Consider the following 17,930-nt stretch of genomic DNA (forward strand, 5'->3'; position numbering starts at 1 on the left):
GAAGTAATGACACATGACAGTATAATTTAAAGAATGTCATGCTAGCAGTTGGTAGATGGTGACATATACAGTGTATGTTTGGGTAATCTGGGCATTTGCAAACTTCTACCCAATAATTAAAATTCTATTGATCATGCACACATGACAAATATAACCTACACTACGTATGTGTAATAGCTTTTAAAGTGGACCTGAGCTTTGCTATGGGCACTTTCACACAAGGTCACTGTTAAGCAGCAAATTAGTCCTGCAGCCAGCTTTTTCCTGGAAAAGTGCTACCATTCTTTTAATGAATAGCATGTCCCACAACAAAAGATGTGTTGTGTTAAAGGGAACCTAAACTTATGGTGGCCATACATGGTACAATTTTTTCATACAATCTTACCATTTCTATGTAATATAAGGGAACTGCCTAAATTATCTTTTCAGTATATTCACTTAATTTAACCTTATACTACATAGAAATGGTAAGATTGTATGAAAAAAATTGTACCATGTATGGCCACCATAAGATGGATATGGATTTTTCCTTTTAAAATACCAGTTGCCAGACTCTCCTGCTGATCCTGTGTCTCTAATACTTTTAGCCACAGCCCCTGAACAAGCATGCAGATCAGGTGCTCTGACTGAAGTCATACTGGATTTGCTGCATGCTTGTTTCAGGTGTGTGATTCAGCCACTACTGCAATCGGAGATCAGCAGGACAGCCAGGCAACTGGTATTGTTTAAAAGGAAACATCCATATGCCTCTCAGTTTAGGTTCCTTTTAAGACTCATTGCACCACTGATACCTAGTGCCTTAAAGGACAACCAAACTTAGAGGGATATGGACTCTACCATATTTCTTTCCTTTCAAACAATACCAGTTGCCTGGCCACCCTGCTGAATATCTGCCTATAAGTCTAGGTTCTAAGTGGGAGTTGCATGGCATTCTTTGTGACAGCAGGAACACAATGCAATGGGAGAGGGTGCTGCAAGCTATCAGCACGTTGCATAACATACAGTGAAGCATATAGTCAGAGAAATATGTGTCCCTCTTACTGTCTACTTGTGCATTTTGCATGGAGTGCGTAACGATGCTGCACACTGGTGTGGTGTGTTACAATGAGGCTGTTACACTGCACCGCAACTCACTGCTGTAAACCTAGCCTAATGATTTTAGCCATAGACCCTGAACAAGTATGCAGCAGTTCAGGTGTTTCTGACTGAAGTCTGACGATTAGCTGCATGCTTTTTTCAGGTGTGTGATTCAGATACTACTGTAGCCAAAGAGATCAGTAGGAATGCCAGGCAACTGGTATTGTTTAAATGGAAATAAATATGGCAGCCTTCATATCCCTCTGTTCAGTTGTCCTTTTAAGGTGCGTACACATGCACAACTGTTGCTTGAAGGGACTTGATCAGCTTTAGTGTTGTGGCTGAGATGTCCACATATGTTAAAGTGAACCTTAAAGAGACTCCGTAACAAAAATTGCATCCTGTTTTTTATCATCCTACAAGTTCCAAAAGCTATTCTAAGGTGTTCTGGCTTACTGCAGCACGTTCTACTATCACCATCTCTGTAATAAATCAACTTATCTCTCTCTTGTCAGACTTGTCAGCCTGTGTCTGGAAGGCTGCCAAGTTCTTCAGTGTTGTGGTTCTGTGATGCATCTCCCCCCTCCAGGCCCCTCTCTGCACACTGCCTGTGTATTATTTAGATTAGAGCAGCTTCTCTCTTCTCTCATCTTTTACAAGCTGGATAAATCCTCCTCTGAGCTGACTGGGCTTTCACATACTGAGGAATTACATACAGGCAGAGCTGTCTGCACTCTACAGGAAGAAACAGTCTGACACTTCAGTGGAAGATAGCTGCAGGGGGAAAGAAACACACAAATGATCTCTTGAGATTCAAAAGTAAGGGTGTATACAGCCTGCTTGTGTATGGATGTATTTTCTATGTGTGGACATACTGTACATCAACCTACTTCCTGTTTTGGTGGCCATTTTGTTTGTTTATAAACAAACTTTTTAAAACTGTTTTTAACCACTTTTAATGCGGCGAGGAGCGGCGAAATTGTGACAGAGGGTAATAGGAGATGTCCCCTAGAGCATTGGTATGTTTACTTTTGTGCGATTTTAACAATACATATTCTCTTTAAGTGAGAAAAAAATGAGTTTTACTCACCTGGGGCTTACCTCAGCCCCCTGCAGCTGATCGGTGCCCACGACGAGTCGCTCTGATGCTCCGGGTCCTGCCGGCGGCCACTTCCGGTTTCGCCGTCAGGACCCGTCAGGCTGGGGAACACGGCTGATTCTACGCGTTCCCAGCCAAAATAGCACCCCTATGCGGCCATATGTCCGCATAGGGGTGCTATTTTGGCTGGGAACACGTAGAATCAGCCGCGTTCCCCAGCCTGACGGCGAAACCGGAAGTGGCCGCCGGCAGGACCCGGAGCATCAGAGTGACTCGTCGTGGGCACCGATCAGCTGCAGGGGGCTGAGGTAAGCCCCAGGTGAGTAAAACTCAATTTTTTTTTCTCACTTAAGTGCCTCTTTAAAGGAAAACCAATTTTATACAAATATTATCTACGGTCTTATAGAGCATTCTGAAGTAGCAATATATCTTCTTTATGGCTCCTTAACCACTTGCCGACCGCCCATCGGCGGCGGCCGTGGTTATCAGCGACAGGCTCCGCCCCCTTGCGCAGTAACCCGCCGGCCGTTTGGAAGCGCCGGCGGGTTACTAGCTCCCAGATCGCGGCATACAAAGGTATAATACGCTTTGTAATGTATACAAAGCGTATTATACAGGCTGCCTCCTGCCCTGGTGGTCCCAGTGATCGAGGGACCACCAGGGCAGGCTGCAGCCACGCAGGTAAGCACCCAAGCACAATGATCTGCCCCTTCCCTCTGATCGCCCACAGCACCCCTCAGACCCCTGTTTACACCCAATCACCCCCCTAATCACCCATCAATCACTCCCTGTCACTATCTGTCGGCACTAATTTTTTTTTTTACTAGGTCCTAAACTGCCCCCCTCGGGGCTCCTGATCACCCCCCACACTCTCAGTTCCTCCCCAGACCCCCCCCCCCCTTGTACTGTATACATCTATCATCACCCGTCAATCACCACCTGTCACTGCCACCTATCCGATCAGACCCTAACCTGCCTCTTACGGGCATCTGATCACCCACCCACACCATCAGATCGCTTGCAGACCCACCCTCAGATCACCTCCAAACTGCATGGTTTACATCTGTTCTGCCATCTAATCACCCACTGATCACCCATCAATAACCCCCTGTCACTGCTACCCATCAGATCAGACCCCTTTCTGCCCATAGGGCACCCAATCACCCGCCCCCCCGTGTACTGTATACATCTATTCTCCCCTGTAATCGCCAGTCAATCACCCCGTCACCACCTGTCACTGCCACCCATCAGATCAGACCCTAACCTGCCTCTTACGGGCATCTGATTACCCACCCACACCATTAGATCGCCCGCAGACCCACCCTCAGATCACCTCCAAAGTGCATTGTTTACATCTGTTCTGCCATCTAATCACCCACTGATCACCCATCAATCACCCCCTGTCACCACCTGTCACTGCTACCCATCAGATCAGACTCTAATCTGCCCCCTGGGGCACCCAATCACCCGCCCAAACCCTCAGAACGCCCTCAGAGCCCAGCCCTGATCACCTCACCAGTGCATTGCTTGCATCTATTCCCCCCTCTAATCACACCTTGAGACACCCATCAATCACCTGTCACCCCCTAGCACACCTACCCATCAGATCAGGCCCTAATTTGCCCCGTGTGGGCTCCTGATCACTCGGCCAAACCCTCAGACCCCCTTCCGATCACCTCCCCAGTGCATTGATTGCATCTATTTTCCCCTCTAATCACCCCCTGAGACACCCATCAATCACATGGGTTCTCTGCTGCCATGTCCAGGTCACGATTTGAGAACATCCTGCACTTCAGTGCCAATACAACCTGTCATCTAAGAGGCCACCCTGCTTATGACCGGTTCCTCAAAATTCGCCCCCTCATAGACCACCTGTCATCAACATTTGCAGATGCATATACCCCTGAACAGTCATTTTGAGGCATTTGGTTTCCAGACTACTCACGGTTTTGGGCCCATAAAATGCCAGGGCAGTATAGGCACCCCACAAGTGACCCCATTTTCAGAAAAGACACCCCAATATATTCCGTTAGGTGTATGACTAGTTCATAGAATTTATTTTTTGTCAAAAATTAGCGGAATTTTTTTTTTTTTCACAAAAAGTGTCATTTTCCACTAACTTGTGACAAAAAATAAAATCTTCTATGAACTCACCATACACCTAACAGAATACCTTGGGGTGTCTTCTTTCTAAAATGGGGTCACTTGTGGGGTTCCTATACTGCCCTGGCATTTTAGTCTAGAAACCAAATGCCTCAAAATGACCTGTGAGTAGGACGTTGGGCCCCTTAGCGCACCTAGGCTGCAAAAGTGTCACACGTGGTATCGCCATACTCAGGAGAAGTAGTATAATGTGTTTTGGGGGTGTATTTTTACACATACCCATGCTGGGTGGGAGAAATCTCTGTAAATGGACAAATGTGTGTAAAACAAAAATCCAAAATTTGTCATTTACAGAGATATTTCTCCCACCCAGCATGTGTATGTGTATGTGTAAAAATACACCCCAAAACACATTATACTACTTCTCCTGAGTACGGCGATACCACATGTGTGGCACTTTTTTGCACCCTAACTGCGCTAAGGGGCCCAAAGTCCAATGAGTACCTTTCACAGGTCATTTTGAGACATTTGGTTTCAAGACTACTCCTCACGGTTTAGGGCCCCTAAAATGCCAGGACAGTATAGGAACCCCACAAATGACCCCATTTTAGAAAGAAGACACCCCAAGGTATTCCGTTAGGAGTATGGTGAGGTCATAGAATTTATTTTTTGTCACAAGTTAGCAGAAAATGACACTTTGTAAAAAACTTTGTAAAAAAAAAAAAAAATCAATTTCTGCTAAAGTGTCATTTTCCGCTAACTTGTGACAAAAAATAAAATCTTCTATGAACTCACCATACTCCTAACGGAATACCTTGGGGGTGTCTTCTTTCTAGAATGGGGTCATTTGTGGGGTTCCTATACTGTCCTGGCATTTTAGGGGCCCTAAACTGTGAGGAGTAGTCTTGAAACCAAATGTCTCAAAATGACCTGTGAAATCCTAAAGGTACTCATTGGACTTTGGGCCCCTTAGCGCAGTTAGGGTGCAAAAAAGTGCCACACATGTGGTATCGCTGTGCTCAGGAGAAGTAGTATGTGTTTTGGGGTGTATTTTTACACATACCCATGCTGGGTGGGAGAAATCTCTGTAAATGGACAAATGTGTGTAAAACAAAAATCCAAAATTTGTCATTTACAGAGATCTTTCTCCCACCCAGCATGGGTATGTGTAAAAATACACCCCAAAACACATTATACTACTTCTCCTGAGTACAGCGATACCACATGTGTGGCACTTTTTTGCAGCCTAACTGCGCTAAGGGGCCCAAAGTCCAATGAGCACCTTTAGGCTTTACAGGGGTGCTTACAATTTGGCACCCCCAAAATGCCAGGGCAGTGAACACACCCCACAAATGACCCCATTTTGGAAAGTAGACACTTCAAGGTATTCAGAGAGGGGCATAGTGAGGGCCCGTTCACACTGCACGCGTTTCCAGCCGCGTTTTGGAAACGCGTGCAGGAGGCCGAAATGCATGACATCAGACAGTGCATAGAGTGCACTGTCTGATGTTCACACTGCATGCGTTCCGGACCTGTGCGGTCCGGGAACGCATGCTGCACACAGATTTTGACAAAACGCGTGGCTGTCCTATTCACTTTTCAGTGATGGGATCAGCCACGCAACGCACACAAACGCGGATGGCCATGCGTTCGTACGCGTTGCGGTCCGCACGCGTTCCGCATGCATGGCCATCCGCATTTCTGATCTGAACGGGCCCTGAGTCCGTGGCAGATTTCATTTTTTTTGTCACAAGTTAGCAGAAACGGAAACTTTTTTTTTCCCTCAGTGTCATTTTCCGCTAACTTGTGACAAAAAATAAAATCTTCTATGAACTCACCATGCCTCTCAGTGAATACTTTGGGATGTCTTCTTTCCAAAATGGGGTAATTTGGGGGGTATTTATACTATCCTAGAATTTTAGCACCTCATGAAGCCGGACAGGTGCTCAGAAAAGACAGATGCTTCAAAATGGGAAAATTCACTTTTGGCACCATAGTTTGTAAACGCTATAACTTTTACCCAAACCAATAAATATACACTGAATGTTTTTTTTGTTTTTTTTTATTAAAGACATGTAGCACAATAAATTTGGACAAAAATGTATACAGAAATTTTACTTTATTTGAAAAAATGTCAGCACAGAAAGTAAAAAAAACTTTTTTTTTTTTTTGACAAAATTCATGTCTTTTTTGATGAATATAATAAACTAAAACTCGCAGCGGCAATTAAATGGCATCAAAAGAAAGCTGTATTAGTGACAAGAAAAGGAGGTAAAATTCATTTAGATAGTAGGTTGTATGACCAAGCAATAAACTGTGAAAGCTGCAGTGGTCTGGGAAAAAAAGGCTCTGGTCCTTAAGGGGCGAAAAGACTGTGGTCCTTAAGTGGTTAATGTAGTAATGTAGGTTTCACTTCATGCTCCTCTCATATACTCACATGATCTTGTCTGCCTCATTTCGCCTCACGAATTTCCATATACAGTACCACTGTGACCTGTGCTCTGCACACAACCTTCCGTCCTCCACTAAAATCATCACATTGGCTTATACAGGATTTCTTTCTCAGAATTTTTATCCAAACACTTGTCACTTTCCACACCTTTGAGCATACCCTTAAAACTCAACTTTTCTGGCAAACCTATAATCTAAGGTCATTCCCTCCAGTCAATGACCACGTTCTGCGTGTTGAGGGATCTGACTTGGGAACTCGGTGCTCTGATATATAGCTTGCTTGCTTCTCGTTTCCTCCTTGTGTTATTTTCAGATTTTTATGCTCCCATGGACAGTGTTTTCTCACTTTTTTTTCTTCTTATACTTGCACTAAATATTTCGGTGTATAAGACGACCCCCTAACTTTTCCAGTTAAAATACAGTTTGGGATATACTCGCCGTGTAAGACTACCTCCTCTTCCAACGCACACCAAATAAAAAAATCATATACTGGTGCTATGTATGAACAGATAGTGGTGCTGTACTGTATGTGGTACCCAGTATATAACAGTATATTGGCGGTTGACTGGTTGCATTGGTCAACTCTCTAAGTGGATTGGTCAGATCTCCTTGTCTACCGGTTTATCAGAACGGTATGGAAGAATAGATCGCACTGTGCCCATAAAACACGCCTCTTTCACCCTTCTGGCCAACCCTTGTATCCCATTTACCCCTTCTCTGCCTCTCACATCTCGCACATGTGCGCCTGCGCCGCTTCACTACAGTCCTCAACAGCGGGATCTAAGAGGTAGTAATAGGATAGGGCGTGACACCCGGCGTATAAGACGACCCCAACTTTTCAGAAGATTTTCAAAGGTTAAAAAATAAGTCTTATGCGCCAGAATATACTGTATATGTTTTGCTAACCATTGTTTGTCATGAGGACCTTTATGTTGTCTTACATCTGTTATAGCTACTCATGTTAGGGAAATTATGCTACATAAATTGATTGCTACTGTTCTCAACATAGTTATATTCTGCCCCACATATAACTCCTTTCTGCTCCTTCCCAGTTAAAGGGAACCTGTAGTAAAGAAAAAGTATTGATAGTAAATGTTAGTATAGTGTAGTATTCCCTGATGCAAGCCACGTGCATATTTACAAGCAGAATGCTTAGTCACACAGCTTGACCTGGATGCACTGGCTCTGTGCCCACATGGAGCTTGATTCACAAAGCGGTGCTAACCTACTTAGCACGTCTAAAGTCTTTAGGCGCGCTAACCAGGGTGCTAAGTAGGTTAGCACTGGTTTTCTCAATCAGATCGTGCGCTAAGTACCACGCGCAAAGTCCTATGCGCGCGCTAAGTCTCATAGGCTTTAATGGGCCGTTCGCGTGGAGCGCCCTGCGCTCTGTGCAGTGCGCGTGTAAAGTTTTACGCGCATAAAGTTTTACCCGCGAAAAGCTAGTTTAGATGTGCTAAGGGAGTTTTCACAGGCGTGCTAAGTTAGCACCGCTTTGTGAATCAAGCCCCAGGTATGTTATGCCTCAAACATTTCACCTTCTCCAGCATGATTAGATGGGCTGGCAAGCGGATTCATGTCATGTGGACACTGCATCCAGGTTGAGCTGTGTCCAGGATGGTGGTTGGATTTGCATAGAGCGTATATTGGGCGATATTATTTTATAAGAAAATTGGTTAAAGGCCACTAAACCAATATAAGAATAATTACAATACGTAATGTTATCAAACAGCAAATAGAAGTACTATTGGCGTTTGATTACATTACGTATTGTAATTGTTCCTATACTGGTTGGCTTAGTGGCCTTTAACAAGTTTCTAAACAATAATAAAGCATACCGCATTAGAGGTGGACAAGCCCGTGAGCATGGTGGTATATGGCCTACACTTATCGCCCCAGGCCCCGCGTCTTTAAAGGCACGGCGGTGGCGGCGCTGGAAGTGCTCCTGCTCTCTCTCCGTGTCAGAGCGGTCAGCTGTTTGGGGTGAGACTATATCGGCACCTGGTCCTGGGGGCAGGCCCGCCATCAGGGGGGTACAACCGTGACTTCCGTCACGGGGCCGGGCCCAGGGCCCGCAGCCTCGGGGCCCCCCCGCCAGGCATCAACCTGCTGTCTCTTCCAGCCCCCCCCTCCCCCAGCGGCCGTCGCTGTTAATATCTTCACAGCGGCCGCTCTCCCCTCTCCGGCGCCTGTACTTTCCAGCAGCATCTCTCGGCTGCTGTGTGTGTGATGATGCGACAGGAAGCATGGCTCGGTTCCCATAGTGACGGCGATACACATCGCCGTTACAGGAAGCCGCTGCTCTGCTTCGTGCTGCATCATCACACACAGCAGCCGAGAGATACTGCTGGAAAGTACAAGCGCCGGAGAGGGGAGAGCGGCCGCTGTGAAGGTAACAGCGGCGGGGGCGAGCGGGGGGCACCACCTACCTATACTGGGGCACTATACTGGCTATACTGGGGCACTATACTGGCTATACTGGGGCACTATACTGGCTATACTGGGGCACTATACTGGCTATACTGGGGCACTATACTGGCTATACTGGGGCACTATACTGGCTATACTGGGGCACTATACTGGCTATACTGGGGCACTATACTGGGGCACTATACTGGCTATACTGGGGCACTATACTGGCTATACTGGGGCACTATACTGGCTATACTGGGGCACTATACTGGCTATACTGGGGCACTATACTGGCTATACTGGGGCACTATACTGGCTATACTGGGGCACTATACCGGCTATACTGGCTATACTGGGGCACTATACTGGCTATACTGGGGCACTATACTGGCTATACTGGGGCGCTGTACTGGCTATACTGGGGCACTGTACTGGCTATACTGGGGCACTGTACTGGCTATACTGGGGCACTGTACTGGCTATACTGGGGCACTGTACTGGCTATACTGGGGCACTGTACTGGCTATACTGGGGCACTATACTGGCTATACTGGGGCACTATACTGGCTATACTGGGGCGCTATACTGGGGCACTGTACTGGCTATACTGGGGCACTGTACTGGCTATACTGGGGCACTGTACTGGCTATACTGGGGCACTGTACTGGCTATACTGGGGCACTATACTGGCTATACTGGGGCACTATACTGGCTATACTGGGGCACTGTACTGGCTATACTGGGGCACTGTACTGGCTATACTGGGGCGCTGTACTGGCTATACTGGGGCGCTGTACTGGCTATACTGGGGCGCTGTACTGGCTATACTGGGGCGCTGTACTGGCTATACTGGGGCGCTGTACTGGCTATACTGGGGCGCTGTACTGGCTATACTGGGGCGCTGTACTGGCTATACTGGGGCGCTGTACTGGCTATACTGGGGCGCTGTACTGGCTATACTGGGGCGCTGTACTGGCTATACTGGGGCGCTGTACTGGCTATACTGAGGCACAATAGTGGGAGCAACTATACTAGCTATACTGGGGCGCTGTACTGGCTATACTGGGGCGCTGTACTGGCTATACTGGGGCGCTGTACTGGCTATACTGGGGCGCTGTACTGGCTATACTGGGGCGCTGTACTGGCTATACTGGGGCACTGTACTGGCTATACTGGGGCACTATACTGGGGCACAATAGTGGGGGCAACTATACTAGCTATACTGGGGCACTGTACTGGCTATACTGGGGCACTGTACTGGCTATACTGGGGCACTGTACTGGCTATACTGGGGCACTGTACTGGCTATACTGGGGCACTGTACTGGCTATACTGGGGCACTGTACTGGCTATACTGGGGCACTGTACTGGCTATACTGGGGCACTGTACTGGCTATACTGGGGCACTGTACTGGCTATACTGGGGCACAATAGTGGGAGCAACTATACTAGCTATACTGGGGCGCTGTACTGGCTATACTGGGGCGCTGTACTGGCTATACTGGGGCGCTGTACTGGCTATACTGGGGCGCTGTACTGGCTATACTGGGGCACTGTACTGGCTATACTGGGGCACTGTACTGGCTATACTGGGGCACTATACTGGGGCACAATAGTGGGGGCAACTATACTAGCTATACTGGGGCACTGTACTGGCTATACTGGGGCACTGTACTGGCTATACTGGGGCACTGTACTGGCTATACTGGGGCACTGTACTGGCTATACTGGGGCACTGTACTGGCTATACTGGGGCACTGTACTGGCTATACTGGGGCACTGTACTGGCTATACTGGGGCACTGTACTGGCTATACTGGGGCACTGTACTGGCTATACTGGGGCACTGTACTGGCTATACTGGGGCACTGTACTGGCTATACTGGGGCACTGTACTGGCTATACTGGGGCACTGTACTGGCTATACTGGGACACTGTACTGGCTATACTGGGACACTGTACTGGCTATACTGGGACACTGTACTGGCTATACTGGGACACTGTACTGGCTATACTGGGACACTGTACTGGCTATACTGGGACACTGTACTGGCTATACTGGGACACTGTACTGGCTATACTGGGACACTGTACTGGCTATACTGGGACACTGTACTGGCTATACTGGGACACTGTACTGGCTATACTGGGACACTGTACTGGCTATACTGGGACACTGTACTGGCTATACTGGGACACTGTACTGGCTATACTGGGACACTGTACTGGCTATACTGGGGCTCTATACTGGCTATACTGGGGCACTATACTGGCTATACTGGGGCACTATACTGGCTATACTGGGGCACTATACTGGCTATACTGGGGCACTATACTGGCTATACTGGGGCACTATACTGGGGCACTATACTGGCTATACTGGGGCACTATACTGGGGCACTATACTGGCTATACTGGGGCACTATACTGGCTATACTGGGGCTCTATACTGGCTATACTGGGGCTCTATACTGGCTATACTGGGGCTCTATACTGGCTATACTGGGGCACTATACTGGCTATACTGGGGCACTATACTAGCTATACTGGGCACTATACTAGCTATACTGGGCACTATACTAGCTATACTGGGACACTATACTGGGACACTATACTGGGACACTATACTGGGGCACTGTACTGGGCGTGCACAGCAGTCTGTAGGGGGGCCCAGGCTTGATGTTGTGTGAGGGGCCCTAAAATTTCTGATGGTGGCCCTGCCTGGGGGGGAGAGGGGGGCCAGACATAGGCACTATACTGGCTATACTGGGGCTCTATACTGGCTATACTGGGGCACTATACTGGCTATACTGGGGCACTATACTAGCTATACTGGGACACTATACTGGGACACTGTACTGGCTATACTGGGACACTGTACTGGCTATACTGGGACACTGTACTGGCTATACTGGGACACTGTACTGGCTATACTGGGACACTGTACTGGCTATACTGGGACACTGTACTGGCTATACTGGGGCACTGTACTGGCTATACTGGGGCACTGTACTGGCTATACTGGGGCACTGTACTGGCTATACTGGGGCACTGTACTGGCTATACTGGGGCACTGTACTGGCTATACTGGGGCACTGTACTGGCTATACTGGGGCACTGTACTGGCTATACTGGGGCACTGTACTGGCTATACTGGGGCACTATACTAGCTATACTGGGGCACAATAGTGGGGGCAACTATACTAGCTATACTGGGGCACAATAGTGGGGGCAACTATACTAACTATACTGGGGCACTATACTGGGGCACTATACTAGGGCACAATACTGGCTATACTGGGGCACAATACTGGCTATACTGGGGCACAGTACTGGCTATACTGGGGCACAGTACTGGCTATACTGGGGCACTGTACTGGCTATACTGGGGCACTGTACTGGCTATACTGGGGCACTGTACTGGCTATACTGGGGCACTGTACTGGCTATACTGGGGCACTGTACTGGCTATACTGGGGCACTGTACTGGCTATACTGGGGCACTGTACTGGCTATACTGGGGCACTGTACTGGCTATACTGGGGCACTGTACTGGCTATACTGGGGCACTGTACTGGCTATACTGGGGCACTGTACTGGCTATGGGGCAACTATACTAGCTATACTGGGGCACTATACTAGGGCACAATACTGGCTATACTGGGGCACAATACTGGCTATACTGGGGCACAATACTGGCTATACTGGGGCACAATACTGGCTATACTGGGGCACAATACTGGCTATACTGGGGCACAATACTGGCTATACTGGGGCACAATACTGGCTATACTGGGGCACTATACTGGCTATACTGGGGCACTATACTGGCTATACTGGGGCACTATACTGGCTATACTGGGGCACTATACTGGCTATACTGGGGCACTATACTGGCTATACTGGGGCACTATACTGGCTATACTGGGGCTCTATACTGGCTATACTGGGCACTATACTGGCTATACTGGGCACTATACTGGCTATACTGGGGCTCTATACTGGCTATACTGGGGCTCTATACTGGCTATACTGGGCACTATACTGGCTATACTGGGCACTATACTGGCTATACTGGGCACTATGCTATACTGGGACACTGTACTGGGACACTGTACTGGGACACTGTACTGGGACACTGTACTGGGACACTGTACTGGGACACTGTACTGGGACACTGTACTGGGACACTGTACTGGGACACTGTACTGGGACACTGTACTGGGACACTGTACTGGGACACTGTACTGGGACACTGTACTGGGACACTGTACTGGGACACTGTACTGGGACACTGTACTGGGACACTGTACTGGGACACTGTACTGGGACACTGTACTGGGACACTGTACTGGGACACTGTACTGGGGCACTGTACTGGGGCACTGTACTGGGGCACTGTACTGGGGCACTGTACTGGGGCACTGTACTGGGGCACTGTACTGGGGCACTGTACTGGGGCACTGTACTGGCTATACTGGGGCACTGTACTGGCTATACTGGGGCACTGTACTGGCTATACTGGGGCACTGTACTGGCTATACTGGGGCACTGTACTGGCTATACTGGGGCACTATACTGGCTATACTGGGGCACTATACTGGCTATACTGGGGCACTATACTGGCTATACTGGGGCACTATACTGGCTATACTGGGGCACTATACTGGCTATACTGGGCACTATGCTATACTGGGACCCTATACTGGGACACTGTACTGGGACCCTATACTGGGACACTGTACTGGGACACTGTACTGGGACACTGTACTGGCTATACTGGGGCACTGTACTGGGCGTGCACAGCAGTCTGTAGGGGGGCCCAGGCTTGATGTTGTGTGAGGGGCCCTAAAATTTCTGATGGCGGCCCTGCCTGGGGGGGAGAGGGGGGCCAGACATAGGCATGCTCTGCATGCTCAGCAGTATCTGATATGCGGCTTTGCGTCCGGAGCTTGGGGAAAAGGCTACATAGTAAAAAAATTAGATTGATTTTTAACTTCTGCATTGCCTTTTTGGCTCACTTAAACAGTAAATAAAACATTGCAATAGAGATTTAAATTTCATTTTTGGGGATAACAGTTACTCTTTAAATAGTTTTGCCACAGGAGGACATAAGGTCATGGCTGCACACTGGACTGTCCTGCTGTGTATATCCGTACCCTTATGGGAAGCAGTGTGCCTGTGTGAAATGCTGCTCATGCATTTATCTTTCTTTCAGCACTTTGAGAGAGAGCTACGGCGTTTCACATGGGATAAGAAAAAACTGACTCTTAACAGTCATGGACTCCATGATGCAGGAAAGGTATGATAGGATACAATATAAAGATACAGTACATTGGCTTCCAGTATAAGGACTGAGCACATCTTCTCTAACACTCCTCTATTTGCTGTTCACAGAAGTGTTTCATCTCGGCCACCTCAGAGGAAGACATCTTTACATATTTAGGTCTACAGTATGTGCCTCCGTCAGACAGAAATGCCTGATAAGTGTATGGGTGATGAAGGTATTTTTTTTTTTTTTTAAACTGAAGACTTGTAAAGTTATTCTATTTTGTACATTCAGAGTTTTAATGTAATTTGTTTTGGAAAAAAAAAAATTGCAGTAGACGTAATTTATTTTAGTTGGGGATTAAGTATCTCTTCAGCGGCATTCACAAGTGTGATTGTTTGGTATGGAAAGACGATGTCTCTATGCACCATGGCTCTTCTGTCCTCTGGATTGGGGTGCTCGGAGGTTGAACTTAATGGACATGGGCCTCGATTCATCAACACTTAGCAAATTTGTTAACAGTTTGGTAAAATACCGAATTTGTTAACTTCATTTCAGGATTCATCAAAGTTATCTACAGCTGTTAGCGAACATTCGGTAACGATTCGGTAACGATTCGCTAAAACGGAATAAAGTGCAATTCATGAAAAAGAAAGTGGGCGTGGTTTAGCGTTACATTTAGGATTAGTTATCTCCTTCACTGCTCTGTCGTTATTCCTGTCAGATCATTGCTGACAGAGAAGATGGAGCCATTTGAAGTGGTTATGTATCAGCTGAGAGTGATTCAAAGGCGCAGAAGGGCAAGAATAAGGTCTGCAACCATATAAATTTGTAAGAGAATAGATTTATTTGCTATAACACGACATCTGCATTTCTCTTGAATCATCTTGTAAGAGAACACAGGCAGTGTCAGGGTTAACTAATTTTGCTAGCTGCACTATAATTTTTTAGAAAAGGCTCCTATCAAATTGTGGGATTGTCCCAACCACTTTCAGAATCCTGGTCCAGGTGTTACGCCCTATTCAGAATGTTGCTACGTAGTGCTCAAAGGACTGCCTTTTACCCACAATTCCATGGGAATCTTATGGCCTTGTGTTAAATTACCGCTGTAAAATGGAAATATCGACACGTTACCGAATTGTTATCGAATTCACACCGAATGAGGAAAAACCTTGATGAATACAACTAGAAATCGCTAAACTTCGAATTCGGTAATTTAACAAACTGGAAAAAGTTATCGCAAAGAGGATGAATCGAGGCCATAGTCCCCCCCCCCCCCCCCCCCCCCCCCTATAACTACAACTCCACCTGTCAGTGTTTCTTCATGCTCTAAGCTTCCACAGCTGACAGGAAGAAAACAAACCATGGTCCCATCTGTTAAAGCAATCCTGTAGTGGATCACTGTAATCTTCATGGGTTGTAAGGCTGCATATTATGCAGGAGAAGCCAGTAAAGCCTCATCTACACGTGTAGATGAGGCTGCGATCCGGCAGCTCGATTAGCCGCCGGATCGTCTCTTCCGCGTCCCCGCGCGTGCGTCGCATTCGATTCCCCGCACGTCCCCGCCGGCGCCGCTTACCTTCTGCTCAATTCCCTGCCATTGTCCCCTCACGGGGAGCGTGCAGGGAATCAGCGGAAGCAAGATCCATCCTGTCGGATCTTATCAATCGAGCCGCATCAGCGGCTCGATTGATAAGGAGGATCGGAGCCGCATCTACGCGTGTAGATGCGGCTTAAAGGGAACCTAAACTGAGAAGGATATGGATTTTTCCTTTTAAATAATACCAGTTGCCTGACTCTCATGCTGATCCTGTGTCTCTAATACTTTTAGCCACAGCCCCTCAACAAGCATGCAGATCAGGTGCTCTGACTGAAGTCAGACTGGATTAGCTGCATGCTTGTTCAGGGGCTGTGGCTAAAAGTATTAGAGGCACAGGAACAGCAGGAGAGTCAGGCAACTGGTATTACTTACCTGGAAAAATTCATATCCTTCTCAGTTTAGGTTCCCTTTAAGGCCAGACTTGTGAATAATAGCAAAACAGTATATAAATTAGTAAATGCTCTCGCCTGCTATTAAGGAATTGAATGGGAGTTTAAAGTTGCAATTCTAAGGCCTATGTTCTTAAAGGTGTTCTCTGGCACTTACCTGGGGCTTCTATCGGCCTCCTGCAGCTGTAATGTCACGCGCCGTCCTCCGATGCTCAGTTACCCACCTCAGATAACCTGCTAATTATTTGTCTCTCTACACGAATAGAACTGCGGCTGCGCAGCCGTGCGTGTCATTGGGCGCTTACTGCACAGGCCGTGCAGCCGCAGTTCTATTTGTCTAGTTAGACAAATAATTAGCAGGTTACCAGCGGCGGGGGATCGGGTGATCAGGACGACTGCGCGTGACATTACAGCTGCAGGGGGCTGATGGAAGCCCAAGGCAAGTGTCAGTTTTAGCTTTTTTTAGAAATACCAGAGAACCCCTTTAACATGCAGTATGGTTTGCTCTGTTGGGTACTTATACACTGGCAGTTTCCCCCAACGAGCCAAAAAGATAGATCCCTCTCAGATATCTGATCAGAAAGGGATATCTGCTACTGCCACTACGATTTTTACTATATTTTAGCATAAAATCTAATCAATTATCGCTGCTTTATTAAAGTGGACATCACTGGCTCTAGGTTCCCCTGCATTTCCATTTTGCTTGAATGTGGAAAGCTGGCAGTGCTATAAAACGCTGTTAATTCAAATCTGCTGTACTTCGCTGGTGCATAATATACATAGGTCATCAATATACCAGATGGGCCGTTCAGGGGCCATCAGGCTTTTGTGCCCTGCACCCACTGCCATTCAGTGTGCCTCTCTTCATCCATCTGGTATGCTCACTTTTCATATTACACACCTATGTATATTATGCATCATGTTTTAAGCACTGCCAGCTTTCCACATTCTTCAAGCAATATTGATGCAATCTGTATGCTAGAGCACGCTGTCAGCACTTATAGAGGACATCTGTTAGCCACCTGTGCACAACTCACAGCTTTGTTACACTAGTGCCAACTTGCTACAGCTTTCTTTCCCCTGCATTTCCAATTGGTTGGCAGAGAGTCACTCCAGATGAAATGACTGATAAATCATTTGTCGATTGTGAGAGGATATTGGATGGTGTAGGCCATAGGGTTATCCTACTCCTTACCCTGCCCACCAAGCTGCTCCATGGTGTACTTGTGCCATCATCCTCCTTCCTTGCATGAAGAAATACACATGTGCTAATGGTATTGAAAAAATGTTTAGCTGCATGTGAGCAAGAGGTTACTCCCATAATGCATTACTTCAAGTTGGAGAGTGAATATGCAAACCTATTTGTCCCTGTAAAACAAGGCTATACCCTGAACCACTGGTATACAGCATGTCTAAAACTTATTTTACAGGGTCATATAATCCAGCTTGCAGACTACTGCTTCATGGTATCTGACCATCAGTGCAATGTATGGAATGTTTCAATGGGTAGGAATTACAAGGTCAAGGTGTT

At 47.2% G+C, this 17,930-nt stretch overlaps 1 protein-coding gene across 5 annotated transcripts in view; it reads left to right on the forward strand.

Moving 5' to 3' along the window:
• Positions 1-14,759, forward strand: part of POLM (DNA polymerase mu) — a 53,184-nt gene extending 38,425 nt beyond the window's left edge. For 4 of the 5 annotated variants that reach the window (XM_068272389.1, XM_068272392.1, XM_068272391.1 and 1 more), the window contains exons 12-13: positions 14,360-14,443; positions 14,539-14,758. In XM_068272389.1, coding sequence (XP_068128490.1) covers positions 14,360-14,443; positions 14,539-14,625 — 171 coding nt within the window. In that variant the 3' untranslated portion in view covers positions 14,626-14,758. Of the gene's footprint in view, positions 1-14,359; positions 14,444-14,538 lie in introns of all 5 variants that reach the window. The other variant, XM_068272393.1, reaches the window with a different exon arrangement.
• Positions 14,760-17,930: the final 3,171 nt, after the last annotated feature.

The sequence above is a fragment of the Hyperolius riggenbachi genome, chromosome 3 (assembly GCF_040937935.1).
Source record: "Hyperolius riggenbachi isolate aHypRig1 chromosome 3, aHypRig1.pri, whole genome shotgun sequence".
Classification (NCBI taxonomy): domain Eukaryota; kingdom Metazoa; phylum Chordata; class Amphibia; order Anura; family Hyperoliidae; genus Hyperolius; species Hyperolius riggenbachi.